At 40.7% G+C, this 25,561-nt stretch overlaps 3 protein-coding genes across 3 annotated transcripts; all 3 read left to right on the top strand.

Annotated features, from left to right (window-relative positions):
- The first annotated feature begins 491 nt into the window (after window positions 1-491).
- Window positions 492-9,665, top strand: LOC128317853 (tripartite motif-containing protein 16-like). The gene is made up of 6 exons (XM_053231715.1): window positions 492-1,106; window positions 2,145-2,240; window positions 2,375-2,608; window positions 3,114-3,285; window positions 3,523-3,582; window positions 8,722-9,665. The coding sequence occupies exons 1-6, from the start codon at window positions 516-518 to the stop codon at window positions 9,261-9,263; spliced, it is 1,695 nt and encodes a 564-aa protein (XP_053087690.1). The 5' UTR covers window positions 492-515; the 3' UTR covers window positions 9,264-9,665.
- A 3,515-nt stretch (window positions 9,666-13,180) lies between these two features.
- Window positions 13,181-20,935, top strand: LOC128317850 (tripartite motif-containing protein 16-like). Its single transcript, XM_053231709.1, has 6 exons — window positions 13,181-13,842; window positions 15,457-15,552; window positions 15,679-15,912; window positions 16,517-16,688; window positions 16,883-16,936; window positions 18,708-20,935. The coding sequence occupies exons 1-6, from the start codon at window positions 13,249-13,251 to the stop codon at window positions 19,238-19,240; spliced, it is 1,683 nt and encodes a 560-aa protein (XP_053087684.1). The 5' UTR covers window positions 13,181-13,248; the 3' UTR covers window positions 19,241-20,935.
- A 2,931-nt stretch (window positions 20,936-23,866) lies between these two features.
- On the top strand, window positions 23,867-25,232 carry LOC128317857 (E3 ubiquitin/ISG15 ligase TRIM25-like). The gene is made up of 2 exons (XM_053231720.1): window positions 23,867-24,807; window positions 25,096-25,232. Exons 1-2 carry the CDS (start codon window positions 24,118-24,120, stop codon window positions 25,183-25,185), a joined length of 780 nt encoding a protein of 259 aa, XP_053087695.1. The 5' UTR covers window positions 23,867-24,117; the 3' UTR covers window positions 25,186-25,232.
- The last annotated feature ends 329 nt before the right edge of the window (window positions 25,233-25,561 follow it).

Genomic DNA, 25,561 nt, shown 5'->3' with positions numbered 1-25,561 from the left:
GGGGAAAAACCAGTTACCTCTGCAAGAACATGCAGCATGTTCTCTTGCCAGAGCATTTATTGGGCATTAAAGGAGAGAGGAGAGACAGAGAAGAGGACAAGAACCAAAGACAAAAGCTAGACAACAAGTGCTGTGCAAGACATGACTCTTACACTAGTGCTCATTAAACACAAAATGGAAAACAGGTGCAAGCAGTCACGTGACATGATCCATGAGGTGCTGTCCCTGATGGGAATCGTATTCCTGCACAGGCTTCGGTGTAACCATGACACTATCTTTATTTGATCCATTAGAAAACACAAAACTCCTGATGTCACATTAACAACTTTAATAATTACTCACATTATATATTACACTATACCATTACAGTCATGGAGGTTAGCTACACCCTCTTTATTTAAAGCTCCACCTACTCTCTCTGTCACACTATAGAAACAGAAGCTCAAAGTTCATTCAAAGTAAAAAAAAAACCCTGCTCTCTCTCTGTGTGTGTGTGTGTGTTTGAGTTCAGGAAAATGGCCGAGGCCAGTATTTCGGTAGATCAGGACCAGTTCAGCTGTCCAGTGTGTCTGGATCTCCTGAAGGATCCGGTGGCTATCCCCTGTGGTCACAGTTTCTGTAAGGTGTGTATTAATGGCTGCTGGGATCAGGAGGATCAGAAGGGCGTCTACAGCTGTCCTCAGTGCAGAGACACTTTCACTCCAAGGCCTGTTCTACACAGAAACAACATGCTGGCTGAAGTGGTGGAGAAACTGAAGAAGACTAAAGTCCAAGCTGCTTCTCCTGCTCACTGTTACGCTGGACCTGGAGATGTGGAGTGTGATTCCTGCACCGGGAGAAAACGCAAAGCCATCAAGTCCTGTCTGATGTGTCTGGCTTCCTTTTGTGAAACTCATCTTGGTCCTCACTATCAGTCTCCTGCTTTTAAGAAACACACATTAACTGAAGCCTCAGCGAAACTACAAGAGAAGATCTGCTCTCAACACAACAAGCTGATTGAGATCTACTGTCGTACTGATCAAACCTGCATCTGTTATTTGTGTACGATGGATAATCACAAAGGTCACGACACCATCACAGCCACAGCAGAAAGAGCTGAGAAACAGGTGAGAATGAGAAAGCTTTCCAAAATTAAAACATTTTAATGATATTTTCCCATCTAGAAACAGGTGCTTAATTCAGTTATATGATTTAAACTTTAAGTTTGATTTGACTATCAATCAGAAGGATTCTGTAAAAGCTTATTCAAAGTGTATGTGGTCGGGTCAACAGAGTCTTAAATACAACACTGATGATCGTAATTTGGTTAGGTCAGTTAGTGAACATTTCAGCCCACACGAACTGTGACAGGATGAGGCAGGTGAACAAACACACACACACACAACTGATGTTGGGTGAGGAGGGCTGGGGTGCAATCGGCTTCACTTCATGCCAAAGGTGTTCAATGTGGTTGAGGTCGGGGCTCTGTGCAGGACACTCGAGTTCTTCCACTCCAAACTTAACACACCATGTCTTCATGGAGCTTGCTTTGTGCCGAGGAACATTGTCATGCTGGAAGACGTTTGGGTCTCTTAGTTCTAGCGAAGGGAAATTGTAATGCTACAGCATACAAAGACATTCTATACAATTGTGTGCTGGATTCAGAGTACAGAGAATCCTTCAGTTCCAGCCATCAAATTAAAACCCCATGTAATGATATCTATAGAACATTTACAGTCAAAACACCACTGCAAATATAATTGTATAACAATGTCTATATCATTTTATGTACTTCATTAGCACCACTCAGAGTGTTAAGCTCCTTTGTTAAAAGGACTATACAGATAAATTTTAATGAACATTCAATTTTATTTTTTTGTCTGGACTCTTTATTTTGCCACTCATCATAAGCAGCTTGGCAGTAATTTCTAGCTAGAACACTAAAAGATGCAGTACCCATGTAGAAATTGTACAACACTGAGCTACCAGTTGAAAGGATATTGTGATGTAGGAGCTAATAAACTAACAGCTCAGTGTAGAAACACACAGTACACGACATAGCATTCACGGCTCTGAGAAACATTAATGTACTTTTAACTAAGATTAATATGTAACCAATTAGCTAATACTTTATTAACAGCTGGATGTAACTGGTGTGTCTTCAGAGTGAGTTAAAGCAGGAGCAGATTAAATCCCAGCAGAGAATCCAGGAGAAGAAGAAGAAGGTGCAGGAGCTGAAACAGGCTGTGAACACTATAAAGGTGAGCAGTGAGCAGAGACAGAGCTGCTCCTAGAAACACACACAACATGAACAACGAGTCACTTACAGTCCCAGTAAGAGAGAGAATGATAGATGAGGTTTAAATCTTGTTTGTGTGTGTGTGTCTCCTAACAGCTCAGTGCACAGACAGCAGTGGAGGACAGTGAGAGGATCTTTACTGAGCTGATCAGCTCCATGGAGAAAAAGCACTCGGAGGTGACAAAGCTGATCAGAGCTCAGGAGAAGGCTGAACTGAGTCGAGCTGAACGACTCCTGGAGCAACTGGAGCAGGAGATTGCTGATCTTCAGAGGAGAGTCACTGAGCTGGAGCAGCTTTCACACACACACGATCACATCCATTTCCTCCAGGTAACACTCACTGTCTGATTTACAGACCCAGCTGTTCCTCACACACTCTCTAAAACACCTCTCGTTAAAGCAAGAATAAATGTCCCTGTCTGACATCACAAGTGTGTCTGGTGTTATCCTGAGATCAGGGGACTTCACAGTTTATTACTGTTTGTTATTGTTTAGTGCTGTTTCGCTTCTCTTTAACTCGACTTCGGTTCCTAGCTAAGTTCAGTAATATTAGTTTGTGGATTTGAGATCGAGTAGCTATGACTTCATTGGTCTGATGTGTTTATTGTGACAGTTGGAGGATGGAGGATTCATAATGATTATATGATGTATTTGTGTAATGCATGCTGGGTAATGTAGAAACAGAACTTTGACAAAAATCACGAATTTTGCAAAAAGACAAACTTAGAGACGCAACACTGTGCTACAAAATCCTTATTCTTTTCTTTTACTTTCCAAAGTAATTTCTTTGTGCATGCTGTTTATTTTTGTTTGAATTTTAATTTGCTTTCTGTAGATTTTAGCTTCTGGACGTCGGTCTCCCCCATGGGACAGACCAAACTTTCACACATCCAGCATCACTGTCCATCAACATCTCTCATTTGATGGAGTGAGGAATTGTCTCTCAGAACTGAAGAAGAGACTCGAGGAATTCTGTGAGGAGGAATTCAACAAAATCCCTCCACATGGTAAGAGGAGCTGTTCCTGCTGGAGAAACACAATGATGATCGTCTTTACTCGCTCTGTGAAGTGTTATTTCTTAGCAATGCTCCTGCTTTCTTTTTGCAGACAGTTTAGTCACCTGACACTTTTAACTAAAATATTGATTTAAAATGAATAAACTGACTGTATCACGTTAAACTGTTTCCATCTTTTACACAACCTGATGATGCTTTTTGTCTTCATTTCCATTTTTCTCTCCACAGCTGCAGCAGTTCAGATCATTGCACCACCAGAGCCACAGAGCAGAGAAGATTTTCTGAAATGTACGTCTAAAACACACACACACACACGCACGCACGAAAGCAAACATCGACACTCAACAAGCATGTACACGCACACACACATACACGCACATGCACACACACACACAAACACACACACACAAACATGTACACACGTGCGAGCGCGCACACACACACACACACACACACACACACAGAGGTCACGTGTAGGACCTGTATCTGGTATCTGGTATTTAGTATATGTGAGGTCCACCCTCACACACGCCAGCTTTTTTTATTCCTTGTGGGGACCAAATGCACTTTAAATAATAAGAAATATTTTTTCCCATTGATTCTAACAAAATTATTAATGCAGAATGATGTTTACCTTCTAAACAACTTTTATTGGTTGACTGAATAGCATATGTAACAGCAGGTATGCATATAAAAGCAGAAACAGACATCATTTTAACCTACGAACACAATTCTTACCTTAGAAACAGGCATGTTAAACAGATTTTTTGTATTTTATTTAAATTCTAAGCAGATCCAGGTCAAGAGCTTCAGGTAATATCCCCATCAAACATCAGAATGAAGAAAAAGTGTGATCTCTGTGACTTTAACCGGGGCATGGTTGTTGGTGCCAGATGAGCTGGTTTGAGTATTTCAGAAACTGCTGATCTCTTGGGATTTTAACACACAACAGTCTCTGGAGTTTACACATAATGGTGTGAAAAACAAAAAATCATTGAATTTTTCCTGGGTCTGATGTTTGATGTGAACATTAACTGAAGCTCTTGACCTGTATCTGCATGATTTTATACATTGGCTGATTGGATAATTGCATGAATGAGCAGGTGTACAGGTGTTCCTATTAAAGTAGACGGTGAGTGTAAAGAACAACTAGCACACAAGTGATTACCAAAAGAAAGATGTCTTTGTGCCGCATGTTGAAAAGATGCATAGGGTGCAAGAAGCACCAGGTTTCCATCCCGGGACTGGTCATGTGACTCATGTGAATCGGTAAGCATCACTCTAACTTTGTCACTGCCCCACTACACTGATCTCACTGCATTAGATATGGCTGCTGTCAGACTCAGCTGTCTTTACTAAATGCAGAGAGAACATGCAGGAAAGAGCAACAATATGTCATGTGGTGTTATTGATGTCATTACTGTTCTCATACACCAACATGAGGTGATGAAATTAGAAATGCTATAAGGCACAGTCTTACCTGTAGAGGGGTTTATGTGTTTAGCTTCAAACAGACATGCTCTGTCAGTGGTATTGACTGCATGCTGTACTGCATCACCATCTTCTGCTACAGAGATAAAGAGCATTTATTTTCCTCTAATCAAACCTTCCTTTCATTATATGTGGTTATTAGTGTAATTTACATGCTATATTAAAGATTTTTGAAATACATATATTTTAGACATTGTGTGTGCCAGAACACTACTGTCTACTACTATCATCTGCAATACTTGTTATGTTTAATATATTTAATAAAATTTGGTTTAACAGCTGGGTTAATTACAGATTAAAAAAACACTCTGAAAGGACTTGCCCTAAATCATCTTCTTCTTCGTTTTTTCAGCTTTTTCCTTCAGGGGTTACCACAGCGAATCATCACTCTCCACCTATCCTTATCTTCTGTATCCTCAACACTTGCACCCACTAGCTTCATATCCTCATTTATTACCTCCATATACCTCCTCTTTGGCCTTCCTCTTTGCCTCCTGCCTGGCAGCTCCATGTCCAACATTCTCCTACCAATATACTCACTCTCCCTCCTCTGAACATGTCCAAACCATCTTAATCTGGCCTCCCTAACTTTGTCCCCCAAACATCCAACATGTGCTGTCCCTCTGATATACTCATTCCTAATCCTGTCCAACCTTGTCACTCCCAAAGAGAACCTCAACATCTTCAGCCCTGCTACCTCTAGCTCTGACTCCTGTCACAGCGACACTGTCTCTAAACCATACAGCATGGCTGGTCTCACCACTGTCTTGTACACCTTCCCTTTGATTCTCGCTGATATTTTTCTATCACACAGAACTCCTGACAACTTTCTCCACCCATTCCAACCTGCCTGCACTCGCTTCTTTACCTCTTTCCCACACTCTCCATTATTCTGGACTGTTGACCCCAAGTACTTAAACTCCTGTACCTTCTTCACCTCTTCACCCTGTAATCTTACTGTTCCACTTCCCTCCCTTTCATTCACACACATGTACTCATCTTACTACGACTGACTTTCATTCCTTTTCTCTCCAGCGCAAACCTCCACCTCTCCAGGTTTTCCTCCCCCTGCTCCCTGCTCTCACTACAGATCACAATGTCATCCACAAACGACATTGTGCAAGGAGACTCCTGTCTGTCCTCCTCTGACAACTGGTCCATCACCATAGCAAACAGGAAGGGGCTCAGAGCCGATCCCTGATGCAGTCCCACCTCCACTTTGAACTCCTCTGTCTGACCTACAGCACACCTCACCACTTTCCTGCTCCTCTCATACATGTCCTGCACCACTCTGACATACTTCTCTGCTACTCCTGACTTCCTCATACAGTACCACAGCTCTTCTCTTGGCACCCTGTCATACGCTTTCTCCAAGTCTACAAACACACAGTGCAACTCCCTCTGACCATCCCTATACTTCTCCATCAAAATTCTCAGAGCAAAAATTGCATCTGTTGTGCTCTTTCTGGGCATGAAGCCACACAGCTGCTCACAAATTTCCACTACCTTCCTTAACCTAGCTTCCACTACTCTTTCCCATAGCTTCATTGTATGGCTCATCAACTTTATCCCCCTATAGTTGCTGCAACGCTGCACGTCACCCTTATTCTTAAAGCACTAATACACTACTTCTCCATTCCTCAGGCATCTTCTCACTCTCTAAAACCCTGTTAAACAAACTAGTTAAAAATTCCACTGCTGCCTCTCCTAGACACTTCCAGACCTCCACCGGGATGTCGTCAGGACCAACAGCCTTTCCACTCTTCATCCTCTTCTAAGCCTTCCTGACTTCATCCTTTCTAATCTTATCTACTTTCTGTTCCACAGAGGTCACCCCTTCTACTCTTTTTCCCTCTCATTTTCCTCATTCATCAGCTCTTCAAAGTACTCCTTCCATCTCCTCTGTACACTCTCCTCACTTGTGAGCACCCTTCCATCTCTATCCTTAATAACTCTAACTTGCTGCACATCCTTCCCATCTCGATCCCTCTGCCTAGCTAACCTGTATAAGTCATTCTGTCCTTCTCTAGTGTCTAACCTAGTGTACAACTCATCATATGCCTCCTGCTTGACCTTAGACACCTCCCTCTTCACTCTGCGCTGTAACTCCTTGTATTCCTGTCTATTCTCTTCAGTCCTGTCCATGACCCACTTCCTCTTGGCTAACCTCTTCCTCTGGATACTATCCTGAACTCCCTCATTCCACCACCAAGTCTCCTTATCTTCTTTCCCAGTCATCTGGCAGCACTACCTGACCACCCAGAGCCTGCCTGAACTTCTGTCTTAAGTCCTCACAACATTCCTCCTTTTTCAGCTTCCACCATTTGGTTTTCTTCTCTATCTCTATCTTTGATCTCTTCTTCTTATAGACCATCAAAGTCATCCTACACACCACCATCCTATGCTGTCTGGCTACACTCTCTCCCACTACCACTTTACAGTCATTAATCTCTTTCAGATTGCCTCTTCTACATAGGATGTAGTCTACCTGTGTGCTCCTACCACCACTCTTGTAAGTCACTCTATGCTCCTCCCTCTTCTGAAAATAAGTGTTAACCACAGCCATGTCCATCCTCTTAGCAAAGTACACTACCATCTGTCCTTCAAGGTTCCTTTCCTTAAGTCCAAACTTGCCCATCACCTCCTCATCACTCGTGTTCCCCTCACCAACATGTCCATTAAAATCTGTCCATTAAAATCACCACTCTCTCACCCGTGGGAATACTCTCTATCACCTTAATCTAATTCACTCCAGAATCTCTCTTTCTCCTCTAACTCACAACCTACCTGTGGGGCATAACCACTAACAACATTCAACATCACCCCTCAACATCAATCTCTAACTTTAGACTCATCACCCTGTCTGACACTCTCTTCACCTCCAGAACATTCCTCCCAAACTCCTCCTTCAAGACCACACCTACCCCATTTCTCTTACTATCCACACCATGATAAAACAGCTTGAATCCTGCTCCTATACTACGAGCCTTGCTACCCTTCCACCTGGTCTAGTGGACACATAGTATATCCACCTTCCTTCTCTCCATCATATCAGCCATCTCTCTACCTTTCCCTGTCATAGTACCAACATTCAGAGTTCCTATTCTCAGTCCTACACTCTTACCTTTCCTCTCCTCCCTCCTCTACTGCTTTGGCCAACAGTAGCCCAATTTCCACCGGCGCCCTGTAGGTCACCGGGGCCGATGGTGGTCGCTGTTAACCCGGGCCTCGACTGATCCGGTATGAAATTCAGAGTACTGACGATTCGCATGATTAAATTTGGCAATGATTTACACCAGATGCCCTTCCTGACGCAACCCTCTCAATTTATCCAGGCTTGGGACCGGCACAGAAGTCAATGGACGGTGACCCCCATGGCTAGATTACTTGCCCTAAATAATAATAATAATAATAAATGAAACAGTACTTTTCAGACATGATGGTCATGGTGTAAGGTGTGTCTAGCTGAGTGTTAGGGTTACTAGGAGAACACTTTGATAATCTGACTGTGCATTTCCTCTCATTAGGACAGTATTAGTGCACCACAGTTATCCAGTGAGCTGATACACTAATTTCTCAAAATTTATGCACACGTTTCCATAATATTTCTTTTTAATTCTTATTTTTGTAACCAGAAACAAATAACAAAGCTGCAAAAAACAATACACTTACCTTGTATGCTGCATTCGTCTTCTGTTAAACTCACATTGGCTCTTTCTAAAATGTAAATTAATAATGGCGGAGGTGCCCTCCTCATGGGAAATGTAGTCCATTTGCTCTTCTGGGTACGCTTCTTTGTATTGATAAAAGGATGGCGAAAAACTACAACTCTCCGGTTAAATATTAAAAAGCAAATTATTATATTGGCTATACACTTAGCGCTTACACTTTTAATAAAACATGCCATGTTCAGTTTGTTTTTCTCTTTTATTTCAGATTTCTGTTATCTGACTCTGGATCCCAACACGGCACATCGTAACCTCATTCTCTCTGAGAAGAACAGAGCGGTGAGACGCAGTGAGAGAAAGCAGCAGTACTCTGATCATCCAGAGAGATTTGATTACTGGCTTCAGGTGCTGTGTAAGGAGAGTGTGTGTGGACGCTGTTACTGGGAGGTGGAGCGGAGCGGTGCTGGTGTGTTCATATCAGTCTCATATAAAGACATCGGCAGGAAAGGAGAGGGTAATGAGTGTGGGTTTGGATACAACAATCAGTCCTGGAGTCTGTGGTGTTCTTCTTCTTCTTCTTCTCTCTGTTTCTATCACAACAACATTGAGACTGATCTCAGAGTTCCATCATCCTCCAGAATAGGAGTGTATGTGGATCACAGTGCAGGAACTCTGTCCTTCTACAGCGTCTCTGACACGATGAAGCTCCTCCACAGAGTCCACACCACATTCACTCAGCCTCTATACGCTGGGTTCAGGATCTATTTGTTAGATGAAGATCTAACTGTGAGACTGTGTGATCCAAAATAAAGTGTGTAGTGTTTTATGTAAAATTCCTGCACATTGCCACATTGTTGCTCAGTCATCTGTCTCACTAGCACACAATCCATCTGCACAAAAACACACTCATTTAAATGTATTCATTAAAACAGATTAGTAATTTTACAATAATTAAAAAGGAAATGTTAAAAATGAACTGTCAGACAAGAAACTAGTAGAATTTCAGAAGAAAAGGATGGAGGAGTGAGAAGTGCAACGCGCGAGTTGTGCTGAAATCGGTGACGCAGAGAAATCTGTGACTAGAGGTCACTGTTCAGTAAATGTTCAAGATTGCAGCTTCTGTCTTTTCTGTTTGTGTTTTTTGATTGTGATTGTTAATTAAACGATGTGTACTCCACACACATGCTCCTGTGTGTTTATTGGGACTGAGGATTTTAATTCTGTTTTGTGTCTTTTACCACTGTGGTTCTTATTTATGTATAAAATATATTATTCAAATGATATTAACTATTATTATTGTTGAACTTAGTAATACTATTTTAATTTCAAATTATAGTTTACATATAAAGTAAATATGATCTGTATTCATACTACTACTACTACTAATAATAATAATAATATAAGTAATAACAATTATACATAAATAAATATCATTTTCTAATCCAGATACTGATCCATGTGTTGGGTTTATTGTTCAGCAGTTTCTTCAGGGCCCTGAGTTTTCACACGTCAGGTTACTTGTAAGCCATAAAAAAAAAAATAAAAAATAAATAAATTCTAATTATGTGTATTCTGTTAAAACAATATTTTGTATTTGTTTCCAACAACAACATCAATAATAATAATAATAATAATAATAATAATAATAATTAAAGCTGCAAGAAGCATTTTCGGAGGCCAAACACCCAGACTCTCTCATTCTATTTCATTTCTCTATCTTCTATTTCATTCTATCTTTTCAGTTTTAAATATTTCCCAAATTTCAGACAGTGTAAATTCTAGTTATTAGTGGCACTTGTTCTAGTTTGTTTCTTTCATGCTCTTGTTTTGAAGGTTTTTTTTGGAAATGCACCTGAAAGACAAAAATAACAAATGTAAAATACTGGGGCAAGAAAATCATGGCATTTGTTGATTAAAATAAGCACCATCTCAAAATGATTATTATTTATAACCAGTTTGTCACAGTTTGCATATATTCCAAGTCTTCTGAAGTCATATAATAGCTCTGTGTGAGAAACAGAATGAATTTTAAGTTGTTATTCACTGATACACTTTTTTTTTTTTTTTTTTAAATAAAACTTTTATGATACTTTTGCATCCTTGTGAAGCTCCAAAGCTCCCTGAAATGACATGGGAAGGAGGCGGCACAAATCTTCAGGATCACACAGTTTGGGTTCCACAGAAGAAAGTAAGTCATACAGGTCTATTCCAACATGAATGAAATGCAGAACTTAGAGAATTATTGGCAGGTTTCTGTGAAAAAAAGACTAACAATAATGAGGTCTGAGATTAAAAACACACTCAAAGTTACTACAATATAAAATATTTTCATCTATTTATAAACATTAACTTACAATTGTCAAAGACGACTTCTCTTTTTAGAGTACATATTGTCAGCTGCTCAGTGTCTGTCACGCTAATGTCTTATAGGCTGTTGGGCTCATTAATATTAATCAGGTTGCTGCTTCGCCCGAACTTATTTGCTGAATTCAAACCGCAGACGGTGAGCGCTAGCCAATGGGATTGCCGCTTGCGCATCACTTCCGCCCACTGCCGAAGCAACGAGCAGGCAGAGGCTTCTGCTTGGTCTTAAAGCCTTCGTTTTACGGGAACGGCTACATTTTTTCCCCTCGCACTGCGGTTAATCAAAATTAACTAGTTTTGTGGCTCATTTCCACTCCAAATGCTCTTACTCTCTTAACGTTTAGAAAATAATTAACTTATAAAGTTATAAATGTTAAGTTTGTCGTGTTCAAGTTGCCAATTTAAATATTTAAAACGGTTCTAATATTTACCTCAGAGTTAGCTGCTGATTTAGCTCACGCGCGCAAACAGGACGATAAATTACACAACACTGAAGCAGGAACGTTATAAAAACTTCAAAATATAAAACATTACAACTCTATAATGATATTTAACATCACACATGAAAACCACTATATTAAAGTGACGAACAAAATATACATTTTTGCTTTCCTTTACCTCAGCGTGAAGTGGCAGTTGGCCGTTATGATCGAATTGATACCCCACTGATACAAGCCACCCCTGTTTCCTCTGATCCTCCTTTAACTCACTCTAGTATGTATAAAATACAGTTCACATGTAAAAGACTGAAAGCTGTTGGATTCACAGAAATCTCAAAGTTTAAAGGATTGAGTTACTTGTGTGGGTAAGGGTAAATTTCTTAATCACAGCTGTTTATGCATTATGAGCTGTGTGGATTATTAACTACAGTTAAAGTTTCACTCTTGTTCTGCTGAGCATTAGATAGATAGATAGATCGACTTTATTGATCCTGCTGGGGAAATCATGTTACAGCAGCATAAAGAATAACAATAAAATTAAAAGCAGAATTGCAGATCTACAAAAAACACACTGAAAATATTATATAAAGTTGTGTACAACATCAACAAGAGTAAAAGTAATAAATATTAAAGAAAAGATGAGCAAAAAACAGGTGTGCAAAAATGACAGTGAATAATATATACAACATATGTATAACATAAACAGTATATACAGATGGTTGTGCAGAAATGTGTTCACATATCACACAGAGATGACCTGTTGTACAGTGTTAAAAATTAACATCATCATGTGCCGCTATAAACTGATAAAAAGCCTGTATGATGAGTGTTGGCTGGTTAAATATTTTCTTACCTTTCTGACCTGATTAACACTGAGTGAAGACAAAAGTCAATTTTAATTGACATTTTTTAAAAAATCAGATGAATACATCTGAAATTACATTTTAATTCTTATAACTGACTGAAGCAACAAATCGGATAGAGTGTATAATAGTCTACACAGAAACAGAAATATGATTAATAATTTCTGTTAAGTAAAAGAGAGGTGCTGTCTGGTTCAGAGGAAGGCGGGAGCAGCAATGGACGAAGAGAGGAACTGCAGGATGGTATGAAGTGAATGGAGGTTGAGGTGGAATGGAGAGAATGAGGAAGTATCTGTCAAGAATGAGGTGATGGTCCTAGTAGGAGACAAGACAATGGTTTATGACCTGAGTGAAGAGGCCCAACATCACAGTCATACATTAAAATCCTTTTATTCCAGGACAAGTCTTAGTGCAAGTTTGACAACATTTGATAAATCTTTTTTATATTCACACAGGACTGGAAAAAGCTGTTAACATATAATGCTGTTCTCACACTAACATGACTACTGAAGAAGTGTTTAATCTTCTCTCTGTCAGGATTATATAGAGGAGGTGGATGCAAGTGTAGATTTCTATTTTAATGACAAACAAATGATACAGACAGCACAAACTTATACACCAAAACATGAATTATGGTTTTGAGGTAAAGACATACACGGACAAGGAAGCACAACATGACAACAAAAGACAAATGCTAGACAAGTGCTGTGCAAGGCGTGACTCTTATACTAGTGCTGATTAATCCCAAAATGTGAAACAGGTGCAAGCAGTCATGTGACATGACCAGTGAGGTGCAGTCACTGATGGGAATCGTAGTCATGCACCGGCTTCAGTGTAACCATGACACTCTCTTTATTTGATCTATTAGAAAACACAAAAACTCCTGATGTCACATTAACAACTTTAATAGGTATATCACATTACACCATTACAGTCATGGAGGTTATCTACACTCTCCTTATTTAAAGCTCCACCCACTCTCTCCGTCACACTATAAAAACAGAAGCTCAAAGTTCATTCAAAGTAAAAAAAAACTGTTCTCTGAGTCTCTCTCTCTCTCTCTCTCTCTCTCTCTCTCTCTCTCTCTTTGCCTCAGTGTTATTTTTTTGTTGTTTTTTTTGCAGGAAAATGGCTGAGGCCAGTATTTCAGTAGATCAGGACCAGTTCAGCTGTCCAGTCTGTCTGGATCTCCTGAAGGATCCGGTGACTCTCCCCTGTGGTCACAGTTTCTGTAAGGTGTGTATTAATGGCTGCTGGGATCAGGAGGATCAGAAGGGTGTCTACAGCTGTCCTCAGTGCAGAGACACTTTCACTCCAAGGCCTGTTCTACGCAGAAACAACATGCTGGCTGAAGTGGTGGAGAAACTGAAGAAGAAGACTGAACTCCAAGCTGCTTCTCCTGCTCACTGTTACGCTGGACCTGGAGATGTGGAGTGTGATTTCTGTACCGGGAGAAAATGCAAAGCTGTCAAGTCCTGTCTGATGTGTCTGGCTTCTTACTGTGAAATTCATCTTAACTCACATCTAGAACATCCTGCTTTGAAAAAACACACATTAATTAAAGCTTCTGCAAAACTACAAGAGAAGATCTGCTCTCAACATAACAAGCTGATTGAGATCTACTGTCGTACTGATCAAACCTGCATCTGTTATTTGTGTATGACGGATAATCACAAAGGTCACGACACCGTCACAGCCACAGCAGAAAGAGCTGAGAAAGAGGTGAGAATGAGAAAGCTTTCCAAATTTAAATAATTTTAATGATACTTTCCTGTTTTCCTTCTAGAAACAGGTGCTTAATTCAGTTATATGATTTAAACTTTAATTTCAATTTGTGTATCAATCAGAAGGATTGTGTAAAAGCTCATTAAAATTGTATGTATTCTGGTTAACAGATTTAAATTTATCCTCAGTGATCATTGTAATCTGGTCAGATCAGCTAGCGAACATTTTAGCAAACACCAAACTATGACAGTGCGAGGCAGGTGAACACACACACACACACACACAGAGGGGGGAGAGAGAGAGAGAGAGAGAGAATGAATGAATTGAGGTACAGCAAACATAAATAAAACTGTTACAGTAAGCTCCACTCTTCTGGGAAGCTTTCCACTAGATTTTGGAGTGTGGCTGTGGGGATTTGTGTTTATTCAGATACAAGAGCTTTAGTGAGGTCAGGCGCTGATGTTGGGTGAGGAGGTCTGGGGTGCAGTCCGTGTTCCAGTTCATCCCAAAGGTGTTCAGTGGGGTTGAGGTCAGGGCTCTGTGCAGGACACTCGAGTTCTTCCACTCCAACCTCAACACACCATGTCTTCATGGAGCTCCCTTTGTGCACAGGAGCATTGTCATGCTGGAACAGGTTTGGGCCTCTTAGTTCTAGTGAAGGGAAATTGTAATGCTACAGAATACAAAGACATTCTATACAATTGTGTGCTTCAAACTTTGTGTAACAATTTGGGGAAGAACCACATATGGGTGTGATGGTCGGGTGTGTACACACTTTTTATGATGTACTGTAGCAAAAATAAAGCAAAAAGAAAAAAAATTACAAAACATGTGAGTTACTTCATATAAGATGTGAGCATGAGTGGGCACTGAAACAGGCTCAAATCAGTACTTAAACATGTCCTAAACATGACACAGCTGCAGATCACTGAGGAGACTGAAGACAGGAGCTGAACATGATCTTGAATTCCTCAGGACTTCAGATTCTCTCTGGCAGGCATCCAAGACATCACACCTTCATCCAGTTTTTCCTTTTTTTTTTTTTTTTTTCACTCCTCTGCCCCAACTCCTATCCATGTCACATACAAGAATCTACAGAGTTCACCCACATCTAGCATTCATACACTGGGCTAATCTTCCATCTGCCAGCTAACTGGACTCAGAGAACAGAGAATCCTGTCATAACAAAAAACCCATGACATGAAATCTACAGAATGTTTACTGTAAAAACATAACTGAGAATTTACTGTATACCAATGTATATGATTTTTATGGACTTCATTAGTATCACTCAGAGTTAAGCTTGTTTGTGACAATTTTTACTGTTAAAAGCACAATGCAGATAAATTTGAATTAAACTGAATTTAGCAGCAGTTGTTTTGGTAATCAGTCTGGCCTTTTCCACCAGCCAAATACTCAATTTTTACTCTTTATTTTGCCACTCACCATAAGCAGCATGGAAGTTATTTCTAGCTAGTAACACTACAAAATGCAGTAACCATATAGAAATTCTACAACACTGTGCTGCCAGGTGATTAGGTATTGTGATGTGGGAACTAATAAAGATGAATGTACTTTATAAAGAGCTGAAAATAATTGATGTGTCTTCAGAATGAGTTAAAGGAAGAGCAGATGAAATCCCAGCAGAGAATCCAGGAGAAGCAGAAGAAGGTGCAGGAGCTGAAACAGGCTGTGAACACTATAAAGGTGAGCAGTGAGCAGAGACAGAGCTGCTCCTAGAAACACACACAACATGGACAATGAGTCTTTTAGAGTCCCAGTAAGAGAGGGAATAAGAGATGAGCTTTAAATATTGTGTTTGTCTCCTAACAGTTCACTGCACAGACAGCAGTGGAGGACAGTGAGATTATCTTCACTGAGCTGATCAGCTCCATGGAGAAAAAGCGCTCAGAGGTGACGGAGCTGATCAGAGCTCAGGAGAAGGCTGAACTGAGTCGAGCTGAACGACTCCTGGAGCAAGTGGAGCAGGAGATTGCTGATCTTCAGAGGAGAGTCACTGAGCTGGAGCAGCTTTCACACACACACGATCACATCCATTTCCTCCAGGTAACACTCACTGTCTGATCTACAGAGCCAGCTGTTCCTCAAACACTCTCTAAAACACTTCTCGTTAAAGCAACAATAAATGTCCCTGTCTGACATCACAAGTGTGTCTGGTGTTATCCTGAGATCAGGTGACTTCACAGTTTATTACTGTTTGTTATTGTTTAGTGCTGTTTAGCTTCTCTTTAACTCGGCTTCAGTTCTTAGCTAAGTTTAGTAATATTAGTTTGTGGACTTGTGATCGAGCAGCTATGACTTCATTTGTCTGGTGTGTTTATCGACAGTTGAGCAATGAAGGATTACAGTAGCCACCAACACTGACTAATGTATCTACAGTTTTCCTATATCTATGGCTATGACATTAAAAACTGATGGCATATAAGGAAGAGTCATAATGCTTCTATGATGTATTTGTGTAATGCATGCTGGGTAATGTAGTGAACACTGATAGATATAAATATGATCACTAAAAAATCATGAATTCTGCTAAAGCACTGAAACTGACAGATGCAACACTGTGCTACAAAATCCTTATTCTTTTATATAAATGTAACTGCAGGAAAATTTGTTTACACAAGCTGTTCTAAATTTAATTTGCTTTCTGTAGGCTTTAGCTTCTGGACGTCACTCTCCCCCATGGGACAGACCAACGTTTCACACGTCCAACATCACTGTCCATCAACATCTCTCATTTGATGGAGTGAGGAATTCTCTCTCAGAACTGAAGAAGAGACTTGAGGAATTCTGTGAGGAGGAATTCAACAAAATCCCTCCACATGGTAAGAGGAGCTGTTGCTGCTGGAGAAACACAATGACGGACGTCTTTACTTGCTCTGTGAAGTGTTATTTTTTAGCAATGCTCCTAAAATACTGATTTAAAATGAATAAACTGACTGTATCACTTTAAACTATTTCTATCTCTTACACAACCTGATGATGCTTTTTATCTTCATTTCCATTTTTCTTTCCACAGCTGCAGCAGTTCAGATCATTTTACTACCAGAGAGCAGAGAAGATTTTCTGAAATGTATGTGTAAAACACACACACATACACACACCTATACCTGTTTTTATTCTTTGTGGGGACCCCCCTTTCCAAAGGTCCAACAGACAAAAAGAAAATGTCAGTAAATCATAATCTCATTGCAAATTCCCAATCCGACATAAAAAACACAGTGGTCACTTGTAGGACCTATTTCCGGTATTTAGTATATGTGAGGTCTACCCTCACACACACCAGCTGTTTTCATTCCTTGTGGGGACCAAATGCACTTTAAGTAATAAGAAATTAAAAATATTGTTTCCATTGATTCTAACAAAATTAATAACCCAGAATGACGTTTACCTTCTAAACAACTTTTACTGGTTGACTGAATAGCAAATGTAACAGCAGGTCTGCATATAAAAGCAGAAACAGACATCATTTTAATCTACAAACACAATTCTTACCTTAGAAACAGGCATGTTAAACAGATTTTTTGTATTTTATTTAAATCCTAAGCAGATCCAGGTCAATGTTCAATTAATGTTCACATCAAACATCAGCATGAAGAAAAAGTGTGATCTCTGTGACTTTAACCGTGGCATGGTTGTTGGTGCCAGATGGGCTGGTTTGAGTATTTCAGAAACTGCTGATCTCATGGGATTTTCACACACAACAGTCTCTAGAGTTTACACAGAATGGTGTGAAAAACAAAGAACATTGAGTTTTTCCTAATTCTGATGTTTGATGTGAACATTAACTGAAGGTCTTGACCTGGATCTGCATGATTTTATGCATTATGCTGCTGCCACATGATTGGCTGATTGGATAACTGCATAAATGAGCAGGTGTACAGGTGTTCCTATTAAAGTGGACAGTGAGTGTAAAGAACCTCTAGCACAGTAGTGATTACCAAAAAAAAAGAAAAAAAAAGGTCTTTGTGCCGCATGTTGAAAAGATGCATAGGGCACCAGGTTTCCATCCCGGGACTGGTCATGTGACTCATGTGAATCGGTAAGCATCACTCTAACTGTGTCACTGCCACACTACACTGATCTCACTGCATTAGATATGGCTGCTGTCAGACTCAGCTGTCTTTACTAAATGCAGAGAGAGTATGCAGGAAAGAGCAACAATACGTCATGTGGAGTTATTGATGTCATTACTGTTCTCATGCACCAACATGAGGTAATGAAATTAGAAATGCTATAAGGCACAGTCTTACCTGTAGAGGGGTTTATGTGTTTAGCTTCAAACACACATGCTCTGTCAGTGGTATTGACTGCATGCTGTACTGCATCACCATCTTCTGCTACACAGATAAAAAGCATTTATTTTCCTCTAATCAAACCTTCCTTCCATTACTAGAACACTTTGATAATCTGACTGTGCATTTCCTCTCATTAGGAGGACAGTATTAGTGCACCACAGTTATCCAGCGAGCTGCTACACTAACTTCTCAAACTTTCTGCACACGTTTCCAAAATTTCTTTTTCATTCTTATTTTTGTAAACAGAAACTAATAACAAAGCTGCAAAAAATAATATTCTTACCTTGTAAGTCGCGTTCGTCTTCTGTTAAACTCACACTGGCTCTTTCTAAAATGTAAATTAGTAATGGCGGAGGTGACCTCCTCATGGGAAATGTAGTCCATTTGCACTTCCGGGTACGCTTCTTTGTATTGATAAAAGGACGGCGAAAAACTACAAAACTCTGGTTAAATGTTAAAAGCTAATTATTGTATTGGCTATATGCTTAGCGCTTACACTTTTAATAAAACATGCCACGTTCAGTTTGTTTTTCTCTTTTATTTCAGATTTCTGTTATCTGACTCTGGATCCCAACACAGTACATCGTAAACTCATTCTGTCTGAGAAGAACAGAGCGGTGAGATACAGTGTGAAAGAGCAGCAGTACTCTGATCATCCAGAGAGATTTGCCTCCTGGTATCAGGTGTTGTGTAAGGAGAGTGTGTGTGGACGCTGTTACTGGGAGGTGGACTGGAGCAGTGATGGTGGTGTGTTCATTTCAGTCTCATATAAAGACATCAGCAGAAAAGGACGGGGTAATGAGTGTGTGTTTGGATACAACAATCAGTCCTGGAGTCTGCGGTGTTCTTCTTCTTCTTCTCTCTGTTTCTATCACAACAATATTAAGGCTGAGCTTGGAGTTCCATCATCCTCCAGAATAGGAGTGTATGTGGATCACAGTGCAGGAACTCTGTCCTTCTACAGCGTCTCTGACACGATGAAGCTCCTCCACAGAGTTCACACCACATTCACTCAGCCTCTGTACGCTGGATTTGGGTTCTACTCATTTTCTGCTGTGAAATTGTGTGATCCAAAATAAAGTGTGTAGTGTTTTATGTAAAATTCCTGCACATTGTCACATTGTTGCTCAGTCATCTGTCTCACTAGCACACAATCCATCTGCACAAAAACACAGTCACTCCTGTGTGTTTATTGAGACTGATGATTTCAATTCATTTTTGTGTCTTTTACCATTGTGGTTCTTATTTATGTATGTAACCTTGGGTACATTTTTATTACTAAAGATATTACTGATTGACATTATATTTGATTAATATCCATGTACATGTTTTAATAGGACACATACAAGGTTTGCGTTTGTATGTAACTGCACTTTAAGAGCGAGAACCTTTTATATTGTTTGTATGCAAATATGGTTAAGAAAGCAATCCCTATCTGATTGGCTGTAAAAGTTATAGTCCCGCCTCCCTACTGGAAGGAGGATTCTTATTGGATGGTTGATTTATCATTCAGGGGGAGAACAGGTGAAGCAGCGGACTCTTTAGCAAAGTTGTTATTTTGTTTGTATGCTGGGAGTTTTCAGCAGTGTGACGACCCATGCGTTATGTGCGTCCTCCGTGGGTTGAATTGTGCAATGGCTCCGCCTTCCAACTGATTGTTCCTGGATGGGATCATTGAGGACACCTGCTGTTGGTTTCCTGCCCTACCTTTTAAAAAGCAGTATGGCAATTGGCCAGGAGCGAGCTGCACTATGGACGTGGTTTCATTTGGGTTTCGTTTAATCTTGTTTACTTTATACATCCAACACTGCTACGGTCCATTACACTTTCATGCATACACCTAACTTTACACTACTGATTCCTGACTAGTTCATGTTACGTTGTTTCTTTTTTGTATAGTTTTCTTCTGTTAATAAATTTTGTACATTATTTGCACTTTCTTGTGTGTCCCCGTTTTTGTTACGTCCTTCTTGAGCCATGGGGGCGTAACAAGTGGGGGCTCGTCCTCTTCAGAATTTGTTCGATAGTGTAAGAATGATTGAAATATTTGAAAAATTCATTCGTTTCGTTGTGTTTCATTTTGGATTTCATTCATTCGTTTGAACACAGTTCGTTTGTTCGTGACGTTTTGAGGGAAATCCTGTTTGAATAGTTTGACGTCACGTTGCAATTTAGTCATGTGTTGGGGGACACCTGAAAGTGATTAGTGCAGTTGGTTGCCGTGTGAAGTCGCAGATGGGTAAGTAACTCTTGTGCAAATTTTTTGTTTTACTTGGAGTTTTTCCCGGTTAGATTTAGCGACTTGGTTCCTTTGAGACATGTCGTTTTATTGTTTTTGTAGTGTTGTGGTGAAAGCGGGTAGTAGCGGTTGTCTCGGGAGCACTTCCATGGTGTTGTGAATTGGTGCTGGTTTAATCGGTTGCAGTTTCACCCATTGGGTTCATGCGCTTAATTTCCCCCCGCCGGTAACTGCATGAAGATCAGGTTCTACTAAGTTAGATAGACTGTTTGTTTGAAAAAGGTAGATAGGGGGAAAATTCCAAGTGTTTGTTTGCACAATTAGTTGCTTGTGGTCTGTGAAGTGTTTATGACTGATGTTGAAAAATTTGTTAAATCGCCTTCACATGTATTGTTGAATAAATGCACAAAAGAGCAAATTTTGAAAATTGTGGAGTTTTATAAAATTAAAATTAGTGATAAGAGACTCAAAGAAAGTACTATCAAAATTTAATATAAAAAATAAGTTGATGGAAAAAGAGGTTTTATCAACTGAAATGGAGCAAGTTCAAGACGTGCAGGCACAAAGCTTATCTGCTTCACAGTCTGTTTTAACTTTTGACCAACAAAAAGAGTTACTGTTACTGCAGATAGATTGGTAAGCTTGAGTTAGAGAAGGGGAAAATGGAGCTGGAGTGTTTAAAACTCAAACTAATACAAGAGAGTAAGAGGAAAACCGATAGTTCAGTGGAATCAGGTGCTTTTGGAGGTTTTCCACTTCATCAAAATTTGAAACTTGTTCCTAAATTTAATGAACAAGATCCAGATGTCTTTTTTACTCTTTTTGAACGTGATGCTGAAATTCAAGGTTGGTCTAAAGCAAACTGTGTGTTGTTGCTGCAGTGTGTTTTAGTTGGTAAGGCGCAGTTAGCTTTTTCTGCTTTAACTACTGATGAGTGCCAAGATTATGATACTGTTAAATCGGCGGTATTGAAAGTATATGAGTGCGTGCCTGAAACGTATCGACAACGATTTAGGTCATGCAAGATGACTCCAGGCCAGACCCATTTGGAGTTTGTGTGAGATTTAAGACGACATGTTACAAGTTGGTGTGCATCCATTGATATTGAAACGTTTGAAGATTTGCTTGTGTTGATTATAATTGAACAGTTTAAAACCTCTGTTTCTGAGCAAATTGCGACATATGTTAATGAACATAAAGTTCAGTCTCCTGAGGAAGCTGTCATTAGCTGATGACTTTGTCCTTACTCATAGGAGTACTGCTACTGTTTGGCAAACGCGCAAGGGAGCGAGCGTAGCTCGTTTTACAAATACCACTCTACAATCTGGTCGCATTTCTTCAAGCAAATTTGATCCGTCGAAAACGTGTAACTATTGTCGTGAAAAAGGACACTGGAAAGCGGATTGTTTGGTACTTAAAAGTAAAAATAAACGTGCTGAGACAAATAAATTTAAACCGGCTGCAATGGCCAATTCTGTTCATTTAGGTGGTACTGAGACTGAGATTAAACTTTCTAATGATTGTTTGTCTAGTTATGCTCCTTTCGTTATGGAAGGTCGAGTGTCGTTAGTGGATGGAATTGTGGAAGTTCCAATTAAATTTTTGCGTGACACTGGAGCTGTGGATTCGTTCATTTTAGAATCCATTTTGCCATTTTCCTCGAATCTTACATTGAGGAGAGCATGTTAGTTCGGGGAATGGGATTGAATACACTATCAGTTCCTTTACATAAAGTGAAGCTTACCTCCGATTTAGTGACTGGTGAGGTAGTGGTAGGACTGTGTCTTGTTTTACCAGTTGAAGGTGTTCACCTTATTTTGGGTAACAAATTGGCAGGAGACCAGGTTTGGCCTAATGTACCTTCATCGCCTATCGTTTTGTCTGAGGAGCAGATTATTCAGGAAGTTGCAAAGGGGGACCCTGTGGCTGTTGCAACTCGGGCTATGACTAAAAATGCTGAGTATGCCCTGACAGATGAAACCAAAAGAGTGTCAAAGGCAGTTGTTTCTCTTTCTATACCTGACTTGTCTGATCTGTCTTTTCCTTTCTCCACAGATGAATTGAGTAAAGAACAACTTTCAGATTCTTCATTGGCTGCATTGTTTACTCTTGCTCTTTCAGACAGTGAGGTACCCGATGTTGCTGGAGGTTACTTCGTTCAGGATGGACTCTTGCTGAGGAAGTGGAGTCCTCATGGCGAGGATTTCGTTGGTGATCCTATTGTTCAACTGGTTGTCCCCACAAAGTTTTGTTCTGTTGTTTTGGAAGTTGCTAATGAAAAATCTGGTCACCCTGGGGTTAGGAAAACCTATGATCGGGTTCTGATTGAAGCATGTTAAAAAGTGTCATATTTGTCAAGTTACTAGTAAGTCAAATCAGAACTTGAAACCAGTTCTATTAAATCCAATCCCAGCAAACGTCCATCCTGCTCTCCAATGTCTGCTCCCTGGACAATAAATTGGATTATTTCCGACTCGGCTAGACGGGCTAGCCTCGTTTCCTGCTGACAGAAACACAGCTCTGTGCGGTAAGGCTTGCGGCGGTGGCTTGTGTGTTTACTTCAACACGGAATGGTGCAAGAACTCGGTGCTAGTTTCTAGTTACTGCTCATCTCTGTGACTGTTAGATGCAGACCATTTTATTTACCATGGGAATTCACCACTGTCCTCATAATCGGTGCATACGTGAACCATGAACTGTGAACTGTATGGGGCTATTAGCGAGCTGCAGAATTCAAACCCTGACGGACTGTTTATTGTTGCCGGAGATTTCAACCACTCAAATCTCAAGTCAGTGCTCCCTAAATTCCATCAGCATGTGGACTTTGCAAAGAGAGGGAAGAACGTGCTGGACCTTGTTTACACAAACATCACCGGTGCGTACCGGGCGGAGCCCCGCCCTCACCTCGGCTACTTAGACCACATCTCTGTTATGCTAATCCCAGCATACAGACCGCTAGTCAGATGCTCCAAACCGGTTCTGAAGCAGAAGAAAACCTGGCCAGAAGGAGCCATCTCTGCTCTTCAGGACTGTCTCCAAGACCATCACCACACGATCCAACCAGAAGCCATGGATGAGGTGTGTGCGCTACTGAGGACTCGAGACTCCGCCTTCAGAGCAGACGACAAGGTGGCCCTAAGAAAAGTGAGGGCCAAACTGTCCCGGGCCATCAGAGCGGCAAAGCGCACACACGCTCAGAGAATCCACAGCCACTTCAAGGCCAGCAGAGACACGTGGCGCATGTGGGAGGGCATCCAGGCCATCACCAACTACAGGACAACCTCACTTGCCTGTGAAAGTGATGCGTCCCTCCCAGATGCACTGAACGACTTCTACGCTCAGTTTGAGGCACAGAATGGCGTGACGGTGAAGAAGACCACACCTCCTCCCAATGACCAGGTGCTGTGTCTAACCATGGCCGATGTGAGGAAGACTCTACAGAGTCAACCCGCGGAAGACAGCTGGACCAGACAACATTCCTGGCAGGGTGCTCAGAGGATGTGCAGACCAGCTGGCAGATGTTTTCACGGACATCTTCAACACCTTCCTGAGCAGCACTGTTGTTCCGACGTGCTTCAAGGCCACCACGATCGTCCCCGTGCCAAAGAAGTCTCCAGTGTCTTGCCTCAACGACTACCATCCCGTTGCACTTACACCCATCATCATGAAGTGCTTTGAGAGGCTCGTCATGAGGCACATCAAGACCCTCATCAACAGATGACGCCATCACCACCACCCTCCATCTGGCCCTCACCCACATTTCCTCATTTCAGAGAAAACAAAACTGATATCTCTCACTCATTGTGTGAGTTCAGGAAAATGGCAGAGGCCAGTATTTCAGTAGATCAGGACCAGTTCAGCTGTCCAGTCTGTCTGGATCTCCTGAAGGATCCGGTGACTCTCCCCTGTGGTCACAGTTTCTGTAAGGTGTGTGTTAATGGCTGCTGGGATCAGGAGGATCAGAAGGGCATCTACAGCTGTCCTCAGTGCAGAGACACCTTCACTCCAAGGCCTGTCCTATGCAGAAACAACATCCTGGCTGAAGTGGTGGAGAAACTGAAGAAGACTGAACTCCAAGCTGCTCCTGCTCACTGTTACGCTGGACCTGGAGATGTGGAGTGTGATTTCTGCACAGGGAGAAAGCGCAAAGCCATCAAGTCCTGTCTGATGTGTTTGACTTCATTTTGTGAAATTCATCTGAAACCTCACCTAGAACGTCCTGCTTTGAAAAAACACAAATTAACTGAAGCCTCTGCAAAACTACAAGAGAAGATCTGCTCTCAACATAACAAGCTGATTGAGATCTACTGTCGTACTGATCAAATCTGCATCTGTTATTTGTGTACAATGGATAATCACAAAGGTCACGACACCGTCACAGCCACAGCAGAAAGAGCTGAAAAACAGGTGAGAACTAGAAATCCTTCCAGAATGAATTCTTCCTAGTTTTATTTCTTAGTTGGAATTAATTGCTTTAGTCAGTTACAGGATTTGAACTTTAATTTCAGTTTTGTAAAAGCTTGTTAAAATGTTGTGTTCTGGTTAAGATAGTGTTAAAACTTTTGTCAGTGTTAGTCATAATCTGGTCAGACCAGGAAGGGACAGAGCATGGCACACGAAAGCAGAGAGAGAGAGAATTGAGGTACAGCAAACATGAATAAATCTGTTATAATAAGCTCCACGCTTCTGGGAAAGCTTTCCACTAGATTTTGGAGCGTGGCTGTGGGGATTTGTGTTCATTCAGCTACAAGAGCATTAGTAAGGTCAGGCGCTGATGTTGGGTGAGGAGGTCTGGGGTGCAGTCGGTTTTCCAGTTCATCCCAAAGGTGTTCAGTGGGGTCGAGGTCAGGGCTCTGTGCAGGACACTCGAGTTCTTCCACTCCAACCTTCACACACCATGTCTTCAGAAAGAGGTGAGAATGAGAAAGCTTTACAAAATTAAATCATATTAATTATATTTTCCCATCTAGAAACAGGTGCTTTAGACAGTTATATGATTTAAAATGTTAATTTCAATTTGTGTATCAATTCAATTCAATAAAATTTTATTTGTATAGCGCTTTTAACAGCTTCACAGAAATGAATGGATTCAAAAATATATTGTAAATATGTGAATTTATCCTAATGAGCAAGCCAGAGGCAACAGTGGCAAGGAAAAACT

This window comes from Pangasianodon hypophthalmus, chromosome 30 (genome assembly GCF_027358585.1).
Source record: "Pangasianodon hypophthalmus isolate fPanHyp1 chromosome 30, fPanHyp1.pri, whole genome shotgun sequence".
Taxonomy (NCBI): domain Eukaryota; kingdom Metazoa; phylum Chordata; class Actinopteri; order Siluriformes; family Pangasiidae; genus Pangasianodon; species Pangasianodon hypophthalmus.
Note: the sequence above shows the minus strand (reverse complement) of the source record. Positions and strands in the feature narration are given on the sequence as shown.